Below are 20,839 nucleotides of genomic sequence, written 5' to 3'. Positions count from 1 at the left end.
TCAGCTAGAGGGGTGGCTTCAGTAACAGCAGCCAGGCGTCCGTTATGGCTGAGAAACTGGTCGGCTGATGTGACCTCCAAGGCTAACTTCACGAAATTGCCTTTTAAAGGCTTGCTCTTGTTTAGGAGCGAGTTGGAGAAACTGGCCAGTAAGTGGGGCAAATCACCAGTTCCTTGGTTACTAGAGAATAGCATGAGAGGTCGTGCTAGGGAATCCAAGCGTTTTCGACCCTATAGAGGAGCAACCTTTCAGAAGACTTGGCCTTTTGGTAGGTCTCAGTCCTTTCGTCCCAGACAGCCCAGAAGGGCTGCGGGCTTAGGAAGTGGATCCTCCCAAGCCTCCCAATGAAGGGTTGCCAACCCTCCCCTGTGAACAGGAGATAGGGGGATGCCTCTCTCTCTTCGATCAGAGGTGAGTCAAGATCACATTGGATCAATGGGTTCTGGAGGTGATATGAGAAGGATATGTGCTGGAGTTTCACAGTATTCATCGGGGTGTGTTCATGGTCTCCCTAGCCACTTTCCGCAGAAGAAGCAGGCAGTAGATGATACATTGGCAAGGCTTCTCAGTCTGAGAGCTGGGATTCCAGTGCCTGCATCTCAAGAAAATATGGGGAGATATTCAATTAATTTTGTTGTGCCCAGGAAAGAGGGATACTTTCATCCCATCCTGGATCTAAAAATGTCAACTGTCATTTGCAGGTGACGCATTTTCGCATGGAGACCTTGTGCTCGGTGATAATGGTGGTGCAGTTGGGGGACTTTCTGATCTCTTTGGACCTATCCGAAATGTATCTTCGCATTCCCATTCGACTAGAGCATCAATGCTTTCTGTGGTTTGCAGTTCTGGCACGCCATTATCAGTTTTGGGCACTGCCTTTTGGTCTGGCCACCGCTCCCAGGACCTTTTCTAAGGTAATGGTGGTAGTTGCGGCAGAATTGAGAAAGGATGGGATCCTAGTAAACCATATCTGGATGACTGACTGATTTAAGCCGTTGCTGGAAGAGAGCCTCCTGGTGACCCACAAGGTGATCTCCCTATTGCAGGAGCTCAGCTGGGTGGTAAATCTAGCCAAGAGCATTCGTCAGCCTGCTTAGTCATTGGAATACCTTGGGATTCAGTTTGACATGAAGCAGGGCAAGGTTTTCCTGCCAGAAGCTCGAATTCAAAAGTTGATGGCACAGCTACGTTTATTGATGAACACTCTATACCCGACCATATGGTCCTACCAGCAGGTACTTGGTTTAATGGCGGCAACTCTGGAAGTGGTACCAATGGCAAGAGCACATGAACATCCTCTTCAGTGCTCCCTGTTGTCTTGGTGGAACTCACAGTCTCTGGGACTATTTGGTTCGACTTCACCTGCTGATGGAGGTCTCCTGCCTGCAGTAGTGGCTACAGCTGGATCATCTAAGGAAAGGAATTTCCCTAGCATCACTGGACTGGCTAGTACTGATGACAGATGTGAGCCTCCGTGGTCGGGGAGCTCACTGTCAGGAGCTGACAGCACAAAGGCTCTGGGATGCAGAAAAGTCTCTCTGGAACATCAGTTGTTTGGAAGCCAGGGCAGTCTGGCTTGAATGATTGCAGTTCAGTGACAGGCTGTAGGGTCGAGCAGTCTGGATAATGTTGGACAACGCAACGACTGTGGCTTACATTTATCGGCAGGGTGGAACCAAGAGCCAATAAGTGTTGCAGGAATTAGATCAACTTATGGAATGGGCCAAACTACATCTCCAGATGATCTCGGCCTCGCATATAGAAGGAAAAGACCATGTAAGAGCAGGCTCTCAGCCAGTGAAGTCTGGACCCAGGGGAATGGGCACTATGAAAAGAGGCATTTCAGCTGATTCTCTATTGCTGGGGTCTCCCATTTATAGACCTGCTGGCAACTTCTCACAATGCGAAAGTTCTGCGATTCTTAAGTCACAGGAGAAATCCGAAGTCGTTGGGGATCTATGCCTTGGTGCGAGAGTGGCCGGAAGATTAGTTGCTATACGCCTTTCCTCCATGGCCCCTGTTGGGCAGATTAGTCCAAAGGATTAAGCGCCACAGAGGGATGGTACTCTTGGTTGCTCCGAACTGGCCCAGGAGACTGTGGTATCCGGATCTGCGAAGGTTCCTGGCAGAATTGCTCCTTCAACTTCTGGCACACAGGGATCTGTTGCAGCAGGGTTCTATTCTTCACAAAGATCTGAATCAATTTTGTCTTACAATACAGCCCTTGAAAGGGCTCACTTGCTGAAACATGGATACTCTGTGGCAGTGATACTGATTGAGGTACTCTTCCTTGTTCGGTCAAGATCCCACTCATTTTGGAATTTTTGCAGGATGGCTTGAATAAAGACTTGGCACTTAATTCCTTAAAGGTACAAATAGCGGCTCTCGCCTGTTTCAGAGGTCAGGTGAATGGCATATCCTTGTCAGCTTATCCTGATGTGGCCCATTTCCTGAAAGGAGTGAAACATCTTCATACTCGTTTGTGGTGCCTTTATGGAGTTTTAATTTGGTTTTGGATTTCATAGACTGATGCGTAACCTGACCTTGCGGTTACTGACTTTGAAAATTGTGTTTCTTGTGATAATTTGTTCTATCTGTAGGGTTTCCAAATTGCAGGCCTTGTCTTGCTGGGAGCCATTCCTCCGGGTGACTCCAGGGGTGATACAGCTGCATAATATTCCTTTCTTTCTACCGAAGATGGTCACTGACTTTCATTTGAATCAGTCCATCTCCCTGCCTTCTCTGGACAGAGAAAGAGATGTAGAGTAGTATTGTCTGCTGCGACCCTTGTATGTCAAGAGACATATTGTCTGGTAATCTGGAGGTTACTAAGCCTTTTCAGAAGACAAATCGCCTGTTTGTCCTTCACAGTGGTACTAGGCAGGGATAGCTGACCTCGCAGGCTACCATAGCCCACTGGATTAAGGAGGTAATCATGACTGCATACACTGATGCTGGGAAGCCATTTCCTAGTCAGGTCAGGGCTCATTCCACTAGGGCTCAGGCAGTGTCATGGGTGGAAGTGAAATTGTCTCCCGTTGACATTTTCTGAGCTGTGATATGGTCCTTGTTACACACCTTTTCCATGTATTATCATCTGGATGTGCAGGCCTGGGAGGACACAGCCTTTGCACGTGCGGTTTAGACTGGCCCGCAGGCAGCCTCCTGCCCTATTCGGGAGTAGCTTGGGTATATCCCATTTGTTCTGGATTCATCTGACTGGACGCTAAGAAATGAGAAATTACTACTTACCTGATAATTTCCTTTTCTTTAGGACAGTCAGATGAATCCACCTTCCCTCCCTTGGCTGCCAAATGATTGTACGATGGTCTTCTTGTGTTACTATGTGTTACAGAGATTACTGATAAGTGTTAGTCCAGTCCCTAGACTAGTGTTAATACATTCTTGTCTGAGCTCAGTGTTGCCTGTTGGCTGAGAATTGAAATTATCTGTTTAATCAAGTTTTGTTAGTCTGTCCACAGTTGCTTTTGAAGAGAATACTGGTAGGCTGATGTTACTGCAGGAGTATATATACTGTGATGTCAGTTTGCTCCAACTCTATCTGCTGGTAGAGGTGCATAACCCACTTGTTCTGGATTCATCTGACTGTCCTAAAGAAAAGGAAATTATCAGTTAAATAGTAATTTCTCAATACCCAGGTTCATAGCAACAAATAGAGTAAATGAAGACTAAATAGGGTAAAAAGGAGAGAAATGGAAGTTAAGTAGAAAGAGGGAAAATAAGAACTGTCTTATCTAGTTTGATCCTGAGATTGACTGTCCTAAAAACAGTAAAAGTAGAGAACTAGGACATGGTAGAAAGAGTAAACAATAGGTATAACAGCTTAGAAATTGTAGGGCAGTTGAAAGCTGTAAATAAGATCTAGTGGGAAAGTATATAATGAAAAAAAGAAGAGTCAAATATAGACCCTCAAAGTACTCACACAGAAAATAACGATGGGTTGGGAAGTTTGCTTTTTTCAGGAGACCTGGAATAAATAGTTAAGAGGAAACCCAAGAAAGTAAAGCTAGATTATGAACAAGAGATAAATGAATGGTATCAAATGCAATTAAAAGATCAAATAATGTGAGAAGAGTAGAGGAATGATTGGTCAGCATTAGAAACAATAGCAGTTTACACATAATGGTGTTATCAAAGTGAATTTATAGAGTTCAGTTATACCTAAATGTAACTCGCCTTGAGCTACCAAAGAAAAGGTGATATACACAGTGCCAGAGAGAGTGCTTAATGTAAACAGCATGTAAGAAAATTTTAGAGAGAAATAGTAAAAGCGAATTGGGGTAGCAAGCCCTTTTAAATTAGATGGGAAAGATGTTAATAATACAGGGGGGAGGTTGATAAAATGAATCAGGAATGGGAAAAAGGACACGAGTTAAAGGAACAGCAGGGATATGGGTGAATGTGTGTGAAAGAAGGGCAAGCAGAAAAGATGAGTTAATGAAACTAGAAGCAACAGAAGAAGAACATGGGTGGAGTAGATAGACGTGGTAAGCCAAGACAGGCAGGAATCTCAGAAAAGTAAAAAAAATAATGTGTAGGGAGACATGGATACCACAGATTTTAGAAAAAGTGGGCAAAATCATTGAAACAAAAAGGAATATTCAGGGTGGGAAATGAATTTGGAGACACAAATTAACAGCCAAAACCACCCAATAATTACTGTACTTAAGAAAGGAGGTGGCTTTGTAGAAATGATTTGGCATGGAGATGATAGAGAGCTAAGAGCTCAGCTGCCCTCTAGTCTGTAGAAGTTGCAGAGGGAATGAAGTAAGCAAAGATGGAAATACTGGAGACCTAAATAATTGCATAAGAGACAAGTAGTAATATCAAGGGTAGTGGAAAAGACCGAGATTAGAGCAGATCTAATCTGGTCAAAAAAGGTAGGGTGAAGAAGAAGATTATAAAGATAGGAAGTAAATATAGTAGACTTATTGTTTGTTATATAATGATGGCAAGAAGGAGAGGAAGTGAGAAGAGAGGACATAAGAGGGAGATCGGATAAAGAAAGAAGAGTGACAGAGCACTATGTTGACTGGCAGGTAATTGCAGTTAAAAACAGTGACTAGGAACTTGTATGTAGAAGATGCAAGATAATGAATGAAAAGGAATGAACTCAACATCAAAAGAATGATATTTGAGATGAGAGAAGTTCAGCAGTAGGAGTGAATGAAGTATTGACATCTAAGCAAAAAAAAAAATTGAGTAAGTTTTTCAGGTAAAGGTGAATGATAAGGAATTATGATGGAGCTTAACTTGGGAAGTGTTAAAAAGACATGGTCTCTAGAAGATGTAGTTATAGTCCAGTAGTTCCATGGTAGAGTACTATACTGAAAGTAGCACTGATGAGGGTAGAGGAACCGGGGGACTTCTGCTAACAAATATTCTCCCTTACTGTTGGCTTTCAGGAAAACATTTCTAACTTAGTAGAGTCTTCTGCTAATTGTCTCTGCTATCTTCAAAACAGGGCCTAATCTGACCTTTGCTGGTTAGATCTAATCTGTACATTGGCAGTCTAATTTGCATGTTTAGCTTTTCCAGCATTGAAATCGGCTTTATTATAAATAATTACTAATCAATAAAGTTTGAGTTGATTTCTAAGTAATAATTCATGTTCTAATTGTCAGTTGTAATCATTTTGATGGCAAAATAAAATCACATCTAATAGATATCAGTGGGTGGTAGTACTATGCTGACAGTATACAATGTTCTTTCATCTATAAATGCCTTATAGAAAATAAGCATTCTTATTGCAAGGCATAGTAGTAGGATAGAGCTTTTCTGCAGAAGAAAGGAAAAAAGTTCTTTGAATTATTTTATTTACATGCTTTCATGGCCGTTTATGGTAACAGTGGTAATAAAATAGTAGCATTACTCAAAATCACACAGGTTATTCAATTAAAATTGTGAGCAACCCTTTTCCTGAAAACATAAACCAGATTATAATTCATAAGTTTTGCATTGATGTACATCTTTCAGGTAATTAGTTTTAGTTGCTAATTATTAACTAAGGCAACAGGATTCTTTATAGAATGCACACTTAATAGATACAAAAACACATTTTATAAACTAAAAAAGGGGTTTGGAAAATTGTGTATAACTGTATCTATTAGTGATCTTATACAAATAGGTGTGAAATTAATCCTAACCAAAGTTATAAAAAATAGTAGGTCTATTAGAGTTCATAAGTAAACAGAATAAAATAATTTATCCTAATCTATGATTAGTCCTCAAATGGAGAAAGTACGGTATTGCACCAAAAAGGGGAAAGAAGGCATGTGTTATAGTCATTTTCTGTCATCTGCAAATAGAACAAACTGGTAACTTGAGTGGTAGTATCATATTAGATCTTTGTGGTGGTAATTTATAGTTGCTCTGGTTTACTTTTATATCCTCAGCAGCAAGAGTCTACAAAAGGATCAACTCAGAATTGTATACCTCATAGATGTATAATTATTTTGTAGTCTGAAAGAATAAAATGATACACTCCATATTTCTAGGCATCAGATAAGCAAGAAAACAGGAATAAAACAGGAATTCTGAGTGTGGTGGGGAAGGGAATGTGCTGGGGTTGGTTTAGGAAGGGAGTCTGGAGTGTGCTCAGAATGGGGAGGTAAGGAGTGCTGGGATTGGGCTGAGGATGGGGGGGGGGGGGGAGAAGGAATTGCTGATATCAGGCTGGGGGTAGGGGTCAGGATGTGCTGGGGTCAGACAGTGGAGATGATCAGAGAGTCTGGCACTGAACCAGTGAGGAGGGAATGGAGTGTTGGGGTCAGGATAGTGAAGAGGATCAGAGTATGGTGGGGTTGGGCTGGGGTGTGTCAGTGTGCCTAGATCAAGTTAGGGAGGGGGTTCATAGTATGTGAGGGTGGAGGGGGAAAGGAAGTACTGGAGTAGGGCTGGAGAGAAATATCAAATTGTGTTAGGGCTAGGCTGGTGAGGAGAGAAGGGAGTGCTGGGGTGGGGCTTGGAAGGAGGGGGTATCACAGGTGCTTGGGTCAGGCTGAGGCAAAGGGAAAAATGGGCTGAGGAATTTTGACAGGTTTGAGCTAGTTTTGATACTTATTTTTTCTTCCTGGTTTAAATTAAAGAATAATTGTCTCTATGTTAATTGAAAGGCAAGGCGCTTACCTTCATAACTTTTTTTATTTCTACTTTTTCTGTGCAGGCTGTGGAGAGCACCTTGTACGGACCATATTGGCCAGAGAATGCTCCAATGCTCTGCAGGCTGAAGATGCTCACCAAGCTTTGCTAGAGACTATGCAAAACAAGTTTATCGGTAAGTGTATGGCAGATTAGATTTTCTTTAGGTATTTTGTTTCAAAGGCAAATGGTTCATAGTTCTAATATAGTAAAAAAAGCCCCAAAAAACCATTATATTAACTACCTATGTTTCGTCACTACACAGTACATTTTCTTTGACTAATTCTGTTGCTTTTGGATTATTGAAAAAAAGAAAGGCAATGGAAAAGAGGTCAAAACAGGAATTTTGTTAACTGGATAGTCTATAAAACCTGTTTTATTTAATATTTTTAGACAAGCCTACTTGCTATTTTATAAGAATAGAACAAAATCCTCGCAACAAATGGCACATACTGTGAAAATTGTCCACATAAAGATAATGAGGTCTCTATATGCAGACACAGTCCGGATAGCAAAGTTAGCTGGATAAACTTATCCAGTTAACAGTGTAGTCACACTATTGAATATAGCCAGATATCTTACAGGATCATTCATCAAAATGCGTTTTGACGTTATCGTGGGCGTTAGGGCCCTAACGCCTGCGATAATGCATGCATTATAGCCCAAATTTTCAATGGCCCACATGCATAAAAACTGGGGTTTATGCAGGGTGGCTGGGCCTTGTGCGCACTGCGCGCATTTTAAAATAGGCCCAGCCTCGTGTATAAACCCCGGTACGCACACAAGTCCCGGGCTTCTCCAAAGGGTTGGGCGGGGGGGGGGCAGGTTGGGACAGCGCCATTCTATGCTGCCCGGTGAAGTGTGCCGGCATCTGGCCAGCACACGCAGATTACTGCTGCTCCAGAGGAGCAGGAAGTAATGAAACAAAAAAAAAAAAAAGAAAGTAGATAGGAAGGGGTTAGGGGAAAGAGGGAGGAAGGTTAGGTAGAGGGATAGGGAAGTTCCCTCCCAGTCCGTTTCTTAATTGGAGCGGACTGGGAGGGAACTGGGGGAGGCGGCCCGATTGCGTTGCCACGTGTATTTAGGGAAAATTCCCCCCCCCCTCCCCCGCGCATGCTGCCTGCACATATGCATGCGGATTTTAAAATCTGGCGCACATGTGCGTGCAGACACCAGATTTTATAACATGCATGCGCCGGGAACCACATGCACATGGATGGCCACGTGCTATTTTTAAAATCGACCCCTATTTATCACATCGCGAGATGCGGATGGAAGTTTTTAAATTTTTGTCAAAGGGGAGGAGTTTGGGTGGGGTTTGTAAAAATTAGGGATATTTAACATTGCGTGCGATATACTATGACCTACGTTATCACACGTTTTAATGCCGGAAATAACTACACCTTTTTTTCCTGGTGTTAAGCTGTGCGATATGCCTGAAACAAATCCCGTTTTTGACAGGAGAGAGGAGAGTGGAGTGGAGTAGAGAAAGAGAGAGAAAGCCTCTGGGGTAGCACACATATTAGTCATCTATTTATACCACTATAGGGGGGTCATCTAGTAACTCAAGGTGATGTTTTGGTGGTGGTCTAGGGTTTTGGGGCCAGTTTTACAAATGTGCAAATAGCATAATACACATCAGTGGAGATTTGATGCGATTTGGAATGAGGAAAGATGCACAAAGATGAGATTTCTACAAAGTACTCTTGCCCTAGTTTGATAGCACCCAGGGGCTGTTTGTATGTCTGACTGTGCATGTAAAACTGGCCCCAAAACTCTAAACCACCACCAAAACCTCACCTTGAATTACTAGATGACGCTCCTATAGTGATATAGTTGACTTATATGAGAGCCTTATAAAGAGTTTCTCTCTCTATCTCTCCCCCTCCCCTTCTCCCCCTCTTCCCAGGAGGTATTGCGATAAAAATCCTATGCGAACTACTAAAATAGCACACAGTACATTAACTAAAAAATTACCCTAGCCACACCCATTTACCTATCACGGGTGTTAGTCATGTGAAATTTATAGCATTTTGATGAATCTAGGGGTTAATTACTGTTTTTTTCGCACTTTTTTTTACCCAAAGACGCACTTTTTTTACGCAAAAGTGGGGGGGAAATGTCTGTGCATCTTATGGAGCAAATATAAAAAAAAAAATAATAATTAACTACAACCCCCCATCCTCCTGACTCCCCTCCCCCCAAGACTTGCCAAAAGTCCCTGGTGGTCCAGCGGGGGTCCGGGAGCGATCTCCTGCTCTTGGGCCTTCGGCTGCCAGTAATCAAAATGGCGCCGGTGGCCCTTTGTCCTTACTATGTCACAGGAGTTACTAGCGCCATTTTGATTACTGGCAGCCAACGGCCCAAGAGCAGGATATGGCTCCCGGACCCCCGCTGGACCACCAGGGACTTTTGACAAGTCTAGGGGGGTAGGGGTCAGGAGGGTGGGGGGTTGTAGTTAGTTAAATTTAAAGGGTTGGGGTGGGGTTTTGTTTTTTATTTTTTTTTTCCAGACAAAGAGAACGATAAAAGTTTTCTGATCCAGGGAGTGGACTGAAATGGCCCTCCCCTGACCCGAAAACGAAATGGGGACAAACAAAATGTATGCACACCCCTAATTTGCTCCATAAGACACACAGAGATGCCTGGGAACAGAGCCGGTTTAGCACGCCATTTTTTTTTTTTTAATTTTCCCCCTCTGAATCCTAGGTACGTTTTATGGTCAGGTGCTTCTTATGGAGCAAAAAATACAGTAGTTAGCCAGCTAACTTTAGGTTAGCTGTTTGACTTGACTAGACTTAGCCGGCTAAGTTATCCAGCTAACTGTATATTGGAGTTAGCCAGTTAACTTAACTGGCTAACTTATCTCTTCCCAATTACGCTCCTAAATCACCCCTAACTTATCCAGCTAAATTCTATCTTATTAGCCAGCTAGAATTTAGCCAGCTAAAGGGTGAATTTAGCTGGCTAAGTCATTTAGATGGATAACTAATAATTTATCTGTATAAATGGGTTTTGAATATTGACCTCATTAAAAATCAAAGCTTTATTTCATCTTTTAAAAGATTGGCCTACAAATTGGAAAGCGAAATATTATTGGAAGCAAATAAATAAATAAATACAATAAAAACAAACTTTTCTGAAGAATTCTGAAGAATTCTGAAGAATTCATGCCTGTGTTCTCTATCTGTCCTTAAATTTGTACCCACTAATCTTCTAAGCCAACCATATTGATGGTTGGTTGTTTGCTTTATTTTTTTATTTTTTAAAAATTAATAAAACATTATCATGTCATAATCACATTATCGAAGAAAGACCACAGTAATTAAAAAGAGACAATAAAAAATACAATAAGAAACTTAATCTCATATTATTTTGAGCCCCCAGGCAGAAAGAGGGTGATCCAGGAATAGAAAAGTTAATCAAGAAGATAGAATTTTATCATCTGAATTAGAGATCTGGATAATTTTGATAGGTGCTTAAATAGAAAAAAACCCTTTATATATGTTCTTTGATAAACACATAGTTACAAATATCTGTTACATCCTCAGAAGCTGTATCCAAAATCATCTAAATCATTGCTCACTAAAAATGTTAATCCTTTAATAATGGAAGAAAGGAATTTGTAACATCTATAGAATTGCTCTATAGATTCAGATCTTTAATTAACTAGATAAGTGTTAAGTTGATCTGGGTTAAAAAAAAGGTCAAAACATAACAAAAAATGAATAATCATGATAAATAAGTACAAAATTCAAACTAAATCATATGCAGTAAGCCACAAAAAACTTCTAAAGATTCACAAAAGATACATCTACACTTGCTGAATGAGGGACCAAAAAAACAATTATACATGAACACAGAAAAAGAAATAAAATGATGTATCCTATTTGAATGCTGAGTTATTCTTGGACAATGTAACTGACACCCCTGATGAAGCCCTAATGGGTAAAATATGTTGGGTTACCTTGAAGAGTGGATGCCTTGTTTCTACCCGTGTTGTATCTTGATGATATCCATAGGCTATCTGGAGAAATGATGAAGTATTACTAAAGATATATTATTTATCTTTAGATTGTTTGAGTACTTTCTTATTTTTGTAAACCTTCCTTTGAAAAAAGCCTTTTTCCCCTTTTTACTTGAATTTATTTTTTTTGCAGATGGTTTTGTGTATATTTGTCGGTAATGTTTGTTGTCCAGTGTGTGTATGTGTGTGTATATATAAAATATTGGATCTAGGCTTTAAATAAAATAAAAATGTGAGTACCTAAAATGGTATATTCTTCAGAGAACCCTAAAATAGGGTAAATAACGCCACTAATGTTTTAAATGATTTGAAAAATGCTTAATGTTGCAAGCTTTATTTACACAATGGCAACGAATGTCAAAACTATTAAACATAATTCAAAAAATAAAATTGGCATAATAACACACATTTATCAATTGCCCTAGTCAATCATTCCTCATTCACACTGCTTCTAAACTTTCTGTAGTGTCATGCATTTATAACATGTATAGATATCGACATAAAATATTGTCAAAATATATACAGAGTGCTTGTAATGAAACAATGACACATTTGCAATAGAGCTGGACTTCGAGAAAGATACTTTGTAAATTGCAAATGAATCTCATGGAAGATACCTTCTTTAAAAAGGGGATACAGTTGAATCACAGTCCAGAAGAAAGGATACTTTTCTAATTGTTTCACAGGACTGTTGTTCCAATGATGGATCTGTAGTCTCTTTTCTACTTCTGCTGTATCCTATATTCTCTCTGTCAGACGCAGGCAGCGGATAGCAAAGATAGAGAAGCTGAAAGAAGCAGTCAGGATCCTGTATTCCAGAGCCACCTCAAGGATCCCCTCAGTCCTCTCCGAGGCCGAGTCAGGAACCCCCAAGATCAAGGGAAAAAAATGCCTCCTCAGCAGGCCCCTCAGGCAACTCAAGAGCCCTGCAGAAGCGTGCCCACGCCGCTTTGATACGGGTGCGCCAGAAGATCCACAACTTCCATGACCCATGCAAGTCTCGGGCGACGCCAACTCATCGACGCACCTGCACGACGCCCCTCTGACAACATGTGTCGAGTCATAAGTAACACGAGGCAGGATCGAGGCACCGAAGAGCATCTGTCGAAGTTTCGACGCAGGGATCCATCTCTGAAGCACTATGCATCAGCGAAGAGTGCATCAAAGCAGGGAAGACTCACAGACCATCAAGTCCCATGTACCTCTCTGGCGGTTAAGGGCTTGTTGCTCTCCTCCACCTTTTACCCGCAGTCGTACCAACCACCTAGGGGACCACGACAAACGCAAAGCCGTGGTCGACAATGCAACTTGCGCCTTCTGCGAGGCCCCACGGACCCAACCATCTCCAAAACCCAGCAGGGGTTTTAGGAACACCCAAACCATCTCCACCGCTAACCGTGGGAGGAATACACTCCCATTTTTATTGATCCTGGGAGGAAATTATGACCAACTGCTGGGTACTTCAGATCATCAAAGAGGGCTATACCCTGAATTTCAAAATAACACCGACCCTCCTACATCTCAAACGGCTGCAGGGGGATGGAGCATGCAGCGGAAATGCCATCAAAGAGGAAGTCTCCAGACTGCTTCACCAGGACTGCATCCACCGACTCCCCATTTCCTTGTGGAATCGTGGATTTTATTCCCCATACTTCCTCATTCCTAAGAAATCGGGAGGCCTTCGCCCCATCCTGGACCTATGGATGCTCAACAGATTCATTTGCAAGGAAAAGTTCAAGATGACTTCTCTCAAGTCCATCTTACCCTTTTTACAGCCCAACGACTGGATGAGTGTGCTAGACCTAAAGGATGCGTATGCCCACATCTCCATCCATTGTACTGTTGGCAGTACCTCTGCTTTCAAGTCAATGGGCACCATTTGCAGTACAAAGTACTCCCATTCAGACTTTCGTCATCCCCGAGAGTCTTTACCAAGTGCTTAGCAGTGGTGGTGGCCCATCTCAGGAACAGGGAATACAGCTGTTTCCTTAACTTGACGACTGGCTGCTAGTTGCCCCACACCCATCCTCCCTGCAACGCAGCCTATGAATCACCATTCAAGGCCTGGAAGAGTTGGGCTTGCTTATCAAGTACAAAAAGTCCAACTTACAACCAACCCAAACCCGTCAGTTTATTGGGGCAGTAATCAACACGAAAGTAGGCAAGGTGTCCCTGCCGGAATACAGGGGTCATGCTCTGTGGATCCTGGCTACACAGCTGCTGTCCGTTACATACACCCCAGCCCGACAAGTGTTAACTGTCCTGGGGCACTTGGCGGCGTCAGTCTATATGGTGCCTCACCGCTGGCAAAGCCCCTACATGGTCCCTCACCACTGGTAAAGTCCCCACCACACTAAAACAAGCTATTGATAAACCCATTCTTAAAAAAGTAAACATCGACCCTGCTGAACTTGCTAATTATCGCCCAATATCCAACTTGCCCTTCCTAGCTAAGATCATGGAAAAGGTAGCAAACATCCGTCTCTCAGATCACTTAGAGCAACATAAAATACTATCCTCATCCCAATTTGGATTCTGAAAATACTTCACTGAAAAACTCCTAATCACCCTCTCTGATACCCTACTCAAAGGCATGGACAAAGGTCATTCTTATATCTTAGCCATGCTTGACATCTCAACTGCATTTGACACTATTAACCATGAAATTATGCTATACCAACTACAAAATATTGGCATTTCTGGAATTGCCCTGAGCTGGTTCAATTCATACCTTGAAAATAGACAATTCAAGGTCAAACTTGGAAACAGTATATCAGACCCCCTGAACACTACCAGAGGAGTCCCCCAAGGCTCATCCCTATCCTCCACCTTGTTCAACATTTATATGTTACCAGTCTGTCAGCTCCTAACTGACCTAGGCCTCACTCATTTCATTTATGCGGACGATGTCCAAATTCTTTTCCCTGTAATGAACTCCCTCCCTAATGCTTTAAAAAAAAGTGGGACAACTGCCTTGCATCAATCAACTCTCTCCTCATGACTCTCAATCTTGCCCTCAATATGGCAAAAACAGAGCTCCTTCTTATATCACTCATTTCAACAACCAACTCCATTGCTAACACAATCGCTAACCCCAATGCATCACAGTTCTCTCAAAATGCACAAAACCTGGGAGTCGTCATAGATAATCAGCTCAACTTAAAAAAAATTCATCAACACCACCACCACCACCACAGAATGTTTTTACAAACTTCATGTACTCAAGAAACTCCGACCCCTACTCTACTACAATGATTTCTGCACGGTTCTCCAAGCTCTCATTTTCTCAAAAACCGACTACTGAAACTCCCTCCTGCTAGGCCTACCCAACTCATCCATCAAACCAATCCAAATGCTACAGAACGCTGCAGCCAGAATCCTCACCAATACACGTAAAATTGACCACATCACTCCCATCCTAAGAGACCTCCACTGGCTCCCCATCTCATTCAGAATCCTTTACAAAAGTCTCACCATCATTCACAAAACCCTTTACAACCATGACTTCAACTGGTTGAATAATTCTCTCTTTTTTCACTCCTCTAACAGACCCACCAGATCCACCTACAAAGGGACCATACATACACCTCCTTCTAAACTCACACCTCAGCTCCACAAAAGATCGGGTGCTCTCCATTGCAGGACCCACAATTTGGAACTCAATGCCTCCCACTCTACGATTAGAACCAAACTCACATATGTTCAAAAAAGATTAAAGACCTGGCTCTTCCAACAGGCATTCAACTAGCTCCCCAGCTTTTCTCCATGTATACCGTATGCCCACTTTCCTAGCCACCCGCCACTGCCCCACACTACTTAATACATTGATAAATGACTTGTAAATAGTTCCTTCACTGTTTCATCTGTATTATATATCAGCTTTAGTTCTAGGTTAATTTACTAATTCCTCTATCCCTTCAAACTTGCATATTACATTTGCATCTCCAAGTTGTTGCTCCCTGTTTTATGTAACTGATTTCTCTGTTCCCCCTGTTTGATGTAAACCGGCATGATGTCTCTGACGAATGTCGGTAAAGAAAAGCCTTAAATGAATAAATAAATAAATAATAAATATGTGCTGACTACAATGGGGCCTGAAAACACAGTGGACACAGCATCTGCACCCCCTAATCACAATGGGTCAAGGCCACCACGAGCATGAAAAGGGATCTCTCCAGTGGTAACTGTGCCCTATGACACTGTTTATGGGAATGCCTCTCCAACAGCTGGTTCATCAGGTCATCCTGATCACAGAAGCCTCGATCAAAGGCTGGGGTGCCTACATAGATCAGTTTCAAACCCAAGGCTGATTGTCAGACTGGGAGAGAATGCAGCAAATAAACCTGTTGGAACTGCAAGTGATCAGGTATGCCGTTCAGGGACACCCTACGGGTAAAGACAGTCATGGTCCACACAGACAACCAGGTGGTGATGTTTTACATAAACAAGGTAGGGAGGTCTGGTTCATGGAGGTTCTATCGAGAAGCCATTTACATCTTGGAATGGGTGGAAGGGTAGTCTATCACACTCCAAGCGACTTATCTCCCCAGTATAGGAAACTCAAGAGCAGACAGACTCAACAGGATTTTCCATCCCCACAATTGGGAACTCAACCAGGAGGTGGCAGACCACCTCTTTCAAGTGTGGGGCCACCACTCCATAGATCTCTTCACCACGGAGAGCAACAGGAAAGTGCCCGCTTTCTGCTCCATCTACCCCAGCAAGCACTGTGTAGCACAGGACACTTCTCATCCCGTGGACGGAAGGACTGCTATATGCATTTGCCCCCATCCCACTCATCGAGGACCATCCAGAAATGCATCATGGACAGAGCCAATCTCATTCTCATAGCTCCGGCATGATCCCGGCAACCGTGGTACGCCCACCTAGTCCGCCGATCAAGCAAGCAGCCAGTGCCCCTCGGGCATGCTCGGAACCTGGTATCACAGGACGGAGGGTCCCTTATTTTACCCCATGTGCTCCTCCATTTGACAGCGTGGAGATTGAAAGGACAGTATTGACATACCTAAACCTACTACTACCAATTCAAGATGTATTGGTGTCCTCCAGGAAGTACTCCACCAGAAAAAACTACCAAGCCAAGTAGATCAGATACGCAAAGTGGTGCGGAGAGCATGGACTAGACCCTTTCTCCTGCCCCCCGGGAACGCCTGATGGACTACCTCCACTTTCTATACCAGGCAGGACTGGCGGCAACGGCATCTGTCAGAGTGCATGTCAGCGCTATTGCAGCTTACCACCTCCCTCATGATGGCTTCCCAGTGTCATGCCACCCACTCATCTCCAGATTCATGAAGGGCATTCTACGGCTTCGCCCACCAGTTCAGAAGCCTCCAGTTCCGTGGGATCTCAACCTAGTTCTAGAACAGTTGATGCTTCTGCCCTTCAAACCTCTGGACAGCAGTCTCATGAGGTATCTCTCCTGGAAAGTCCCAGCAAGGAGGGTCAGTGAACACAAGCATTGGTCTACTATTCACCATACCTGGAGTTCTACTCATCCTTCCTTCCTTCCCAAGGTGGTATCAGCATTCCACCTCAACCAGCAATCACCTTACTGACCTTCTTCCCGAAACCGCACAAATCCAAAACGGAAAGACGGCTTCACACGAGGGATTGCAGACGTGCCTTAGCTTACTACAAACGGTGCACACATTTGGAGGGCCTCCCAACTCGGTCTCCTTCAACCTGATTGCTCCCGGGCTTCCCGTCGACAAGAGAACCCTATCATCTTGGATCTCCCAATGCATCCTGTTATATTAGAACAGAAGATCAGAAACCCTGCCTATCTCACCAAAGGCTGACCAAGTCAGAGCAATGGCGGACTCCATCACTCACCTAAGCGCTCATCTAAACGCTAAAGTTAAAACAATATAGGTAAACTACCAAAAAAAATTTTTTTTATCTTAGCTGTTTTTACCAAACTGTCTAAATGCTTGATATCCGACGTAAATCGTGTTAAAATCAATTGATTGATTTACCTACATTGTTTAAACTTTAGCGTTTTTGTATGTCAAAGGAAATTTTAAAGGTTGGCAACAATTAACTAATCAGCTTTTTAGATTTATAAGAGCTGACAATAAATATCAAAAGACCATTTCTCACTGGTCTGGAATTCCAGGATAACATTAGCAGTAACTAAGGTACCAAATGCCTAATATGAACACTGATAATTAATATTTTTTGCTTAAGCAGCCCCCTATTTCTGGGCGAAACTCAGGCCAGAGTCAGGCATCCACTGTGCAATTCATTTCTTCAATAAATATTTATCAAACAAAAAAAGGGCATCCACTGGGCAATTCATTTCTTCAGTAAATATTTATCAAGAACTTTTGCATCTGTCTCTTTCTTAACCCTCACGGCTTCGATAGATCATCTTCCTTTCTGTTTCTTGTGTCCATGACCCAGTAGGCCATGAGGTTGATCCTTATTTAACTGGTGAGGCCCAGGCAGCATATCAATCCCTTAACCAACAGGCCCAAGACTGTCAGGAGGTAAAGGCTGCCATACTTGATAGTCTGCAGCTTTCTAAAGAGTGGTATCAGAAATGTTTTAGGGGTCTTGAGTCCTCGACCTTAATTGACCTGCATTGACTTTCTGTCAGTGATCAAGTCAAATACAAGATTGCAGTGCTCATTTTTAAACTACTTAATGATCAAACATGTCATTGGGCTAACACTATACTGAAATTTTATCAACCAACAAGAGCTCTTCGCTCCTCCCAGCGTGGCCTACTTGAGGTGCCCTCCCCTAAGGTTGCGCAACTCCATATGACCCGCAAATGTGCTTTCTCCGTTGCAGGGCCCATCCCTCTGGAATTGTTTCCCAATTGACATTAGACAATGTGTCTCCAGAAATTTCAGAAAACAAATTAAAACCTTTTTGTTCAACCTGTTCTATTGTTAATTCTATTTTTACTTTAATATTTATTTTTATTCTTATGTTGTAATGTTATTATTGGTTTGTTTTTAATTACCTGCTTTTATTTTACTTATGTTTTTATATTTGATTTTAAGATTAATTTTATATGAATGTATTATTTTGTTTGTATGTTTTGTTATGACTGTACTCTTGTTCATCGCCTAGACTTTTTAAATGTTAGGCGATTCATAAATTTTAATAAAATAAAATGTAAATGGACTAGCAGAAAGTCCTGGACCAGATGTTAAGGGACAGATGCTGGTGGTCACAAAACCTGATAGCAAAACAGGACTGGAGGTAGACATAATGGACAGTTAGTAACATTCCTCCCCAAATGGGTCTAAGAATGGGTGTGGAGACAGGTTCAACCCTGAAGGAGATAGTCTCGCTAGTGGAGCATTTCTTGGATATCATGGATATTGGCCCAGGTTGACACCAGCCAAGAAGAATTGCAAAGCAAAAGAGGAGAAGAGACCCGAGGAGTCGGATTCTTATACACCCCATTGTTCAAGGAATGGCTGAACCCCATAATCTCTGAAGCCTTGATCTCTCGCTAGGTTATGAGAATAGAAGGAAAAAGCACATGGAAAGATTGACACCTTAAGGTGCCTGCCTCAACTGTGGAGGTGGAGGGGGTCACTTTGCCTATGACTGTTCCCACATCAGGGATGAACCCATGGATGTCAACCTGATGGATCCCTACCCCAAGCTTCTGCTCTTTTGTGGACATTTCCAGTAGGGGTTTTCAACTTTTGTAGTTACAGTGGAGCTGGATGGCTTCCCTACACAGGCCCTACTAGACTCAGGAAGTGTAAAAACTCTGAGGAAACTGGTCAAAAGAAAACAGATTGATTATGAGAAGACAGTGACCCTCACATGAATTCATGGGCACAAGACAATATCTGACTATTCACACCTTGTTAAAAATCCCAGTTTGACAAGCCATTATAGAAGTAGGAGTACTGCCCTGGATTCCATATCCTGAAATACCGAGACAAACTATCTGGCTTTTGAGACTTTCTGGAGCCAGCATATATCTGATCCAGTTGCCTCTTAGTTTTTGGGTACTTGCCAGGTTCTTATGGCCTGGATTGGCCACTGTTGGAAACAGGATGCTGGGCTTGATGGACCCTTGGTCTGACCCAGTATGGCATTTTCTTTATGTTCTTAAGAAAAATGACCTCATTTTGAGAGGGGGGTTTTTTTGTTGTTGTTTTTTTTTTATTAGAAGACCCAGACTTCTACATTAAAAACCCTAAGTCACTCAAGCCTCATAGAGAACATAGGCTAGAGAAACATAACTATACACAACACTTAGAACAGAATTTCTGAGTCCGAAGAGTGTTCCTAAGTCCAGCAAGACCCCATAATTGTTTCCCCATAGTGGGGTGGGGAGGGAAATCTCAGCACATACAGATGGTAAATGGAGAATTAGTCTCTTGGAAAGAGGGTCAAAACCTAGTTCCCCCCCCCCCCTTATTTATAATGAATGGAGACATATACCAAGTAACCAAGGGAATTTGAGGGCAAAACATTTGAGCAGCTCTTTGTATCCCAGTTAACAAGCATTGTAATTAGCATACAGCTATTTACTAGGGGGCCACCTAGGGGAAGAGAAACTCAGGAAAAGATCCTGATCCAGTTCTATTGACCTGATGTATACTGGTAGGTTCAAGATTATTGTTAGTCCTATCCTTCCTATCAACTGACCAGACCTGTGGCCAAGCGATCGGCTCTTCTGGTGCCAGTGCTCATTACAGAAACACCCTTTGAAAGGATTGATATGGACTTGGTAGGACCCCTAGATAAGTCCAGCCAAGGGAACAAATATATTTGTCTTCCTTGATTACGTGACTAGGTATCTAGGGGCTGTCCCCTAGTGGAATATGAAGACTCAAACAGTAGCTACAGCTTTGATTGAGGTCTTTTCCCGGTTTGGGTTACCCAAGGAGATATTAAGCAACCAAGGAGCACCATTTATCTCCAAAGTGATGAAACCAGTTTGTGCCTTATTGCCAATCCAGGCTACAAGTACTTAGCAAGTACCCAAATCATGGAAACTGTTATAAAGAACAAAATTACAAAACATTTAGATAGACATGGTTTGATGGGACACAGCCAACATGGATTTACCCAAGGGAAGTCTTGCCTCACAAATCACCTACATTTTTTTGAAGGGGTGAATAAACATGTGGACAAAGGTGAGCCAGTAGTTGTGATGTATTTGGATTTTCAGAAGGCATTTAACAAAGTCCCGCATGAGAGGCTTCTAAGAAAACTAAAAAGCCATGGGATAGGAGGTGATGTTTTGTGGATTGCAAGCTGGTTAAAAGACAGGAAACAGAAAGCAGGATTAAATGGTTAGTTTTACTCAGTAGAAAAAGGTAAAACAGTGGAGTGCCTCAGGGATCTGTACTAGGACCAGTGCTTTTTAATATATTTATAAATGATCTGGAAAGGGCATGACGAGTGAGGTGATCACATTTGTGGATGACACAAAATTATGCAGAGTAGTTAGGAGGACCTTGCGAGACTGGAAGATTGGGCTTCCAAATGGCAAATGAAATTTAATGTGGACAAATGAAAAGTGATGTATATAGAGAAAAATAACCCTTGCTGTAGTTATACAATCTTAGGTTCTATGTTAGGAGTTACCATCCAGGCAAGAGATCTATGTGTCACAGTGGATAATAAGTTGAAATCGTTGTTCAG

At 42.4% G+C, this 20,839-nt stretch overlaps 1 protein-coding gene across 1 annotated transcript in view; it reads left to right on the top strand.

The window, feature by feature from the left end:
* Positions 1–20,839, top strand: part of TASP1 (taspase 1) — a 352,009-nt gene that overhangs the window by 238,525 nt on the left and 92,645 nt on the right. The window contains exon 11 of the mRNA XM_029593555.1: positions 7,187–7,297. Coding sequence (XP_029449415.1) covers positions 7,187–7,297 — 111 coding nt within the window. The remainder of the gene's footprint in view (positions 1–7,186; positions 7,298–20,839) is intronic.

This window comes from Rhinatrema bivittatum, chromosome 3, assembly GCF_901001135.1.
Source record: "Rhinatrema bivittatum chromosome 3, aRhiBiv1.1, whole genome shotgun sequence".
NCBI classification, from domain to species: Eukaryota; Metazoa; Chordata; class Amphibia; order Gymnophiona; family Rhinatrematidae; genus Rhinatrema; species Rhinatrema bivittatum.
This window is presented reverse-complemented; position numbering and strand designations above follow the sequence as displayed.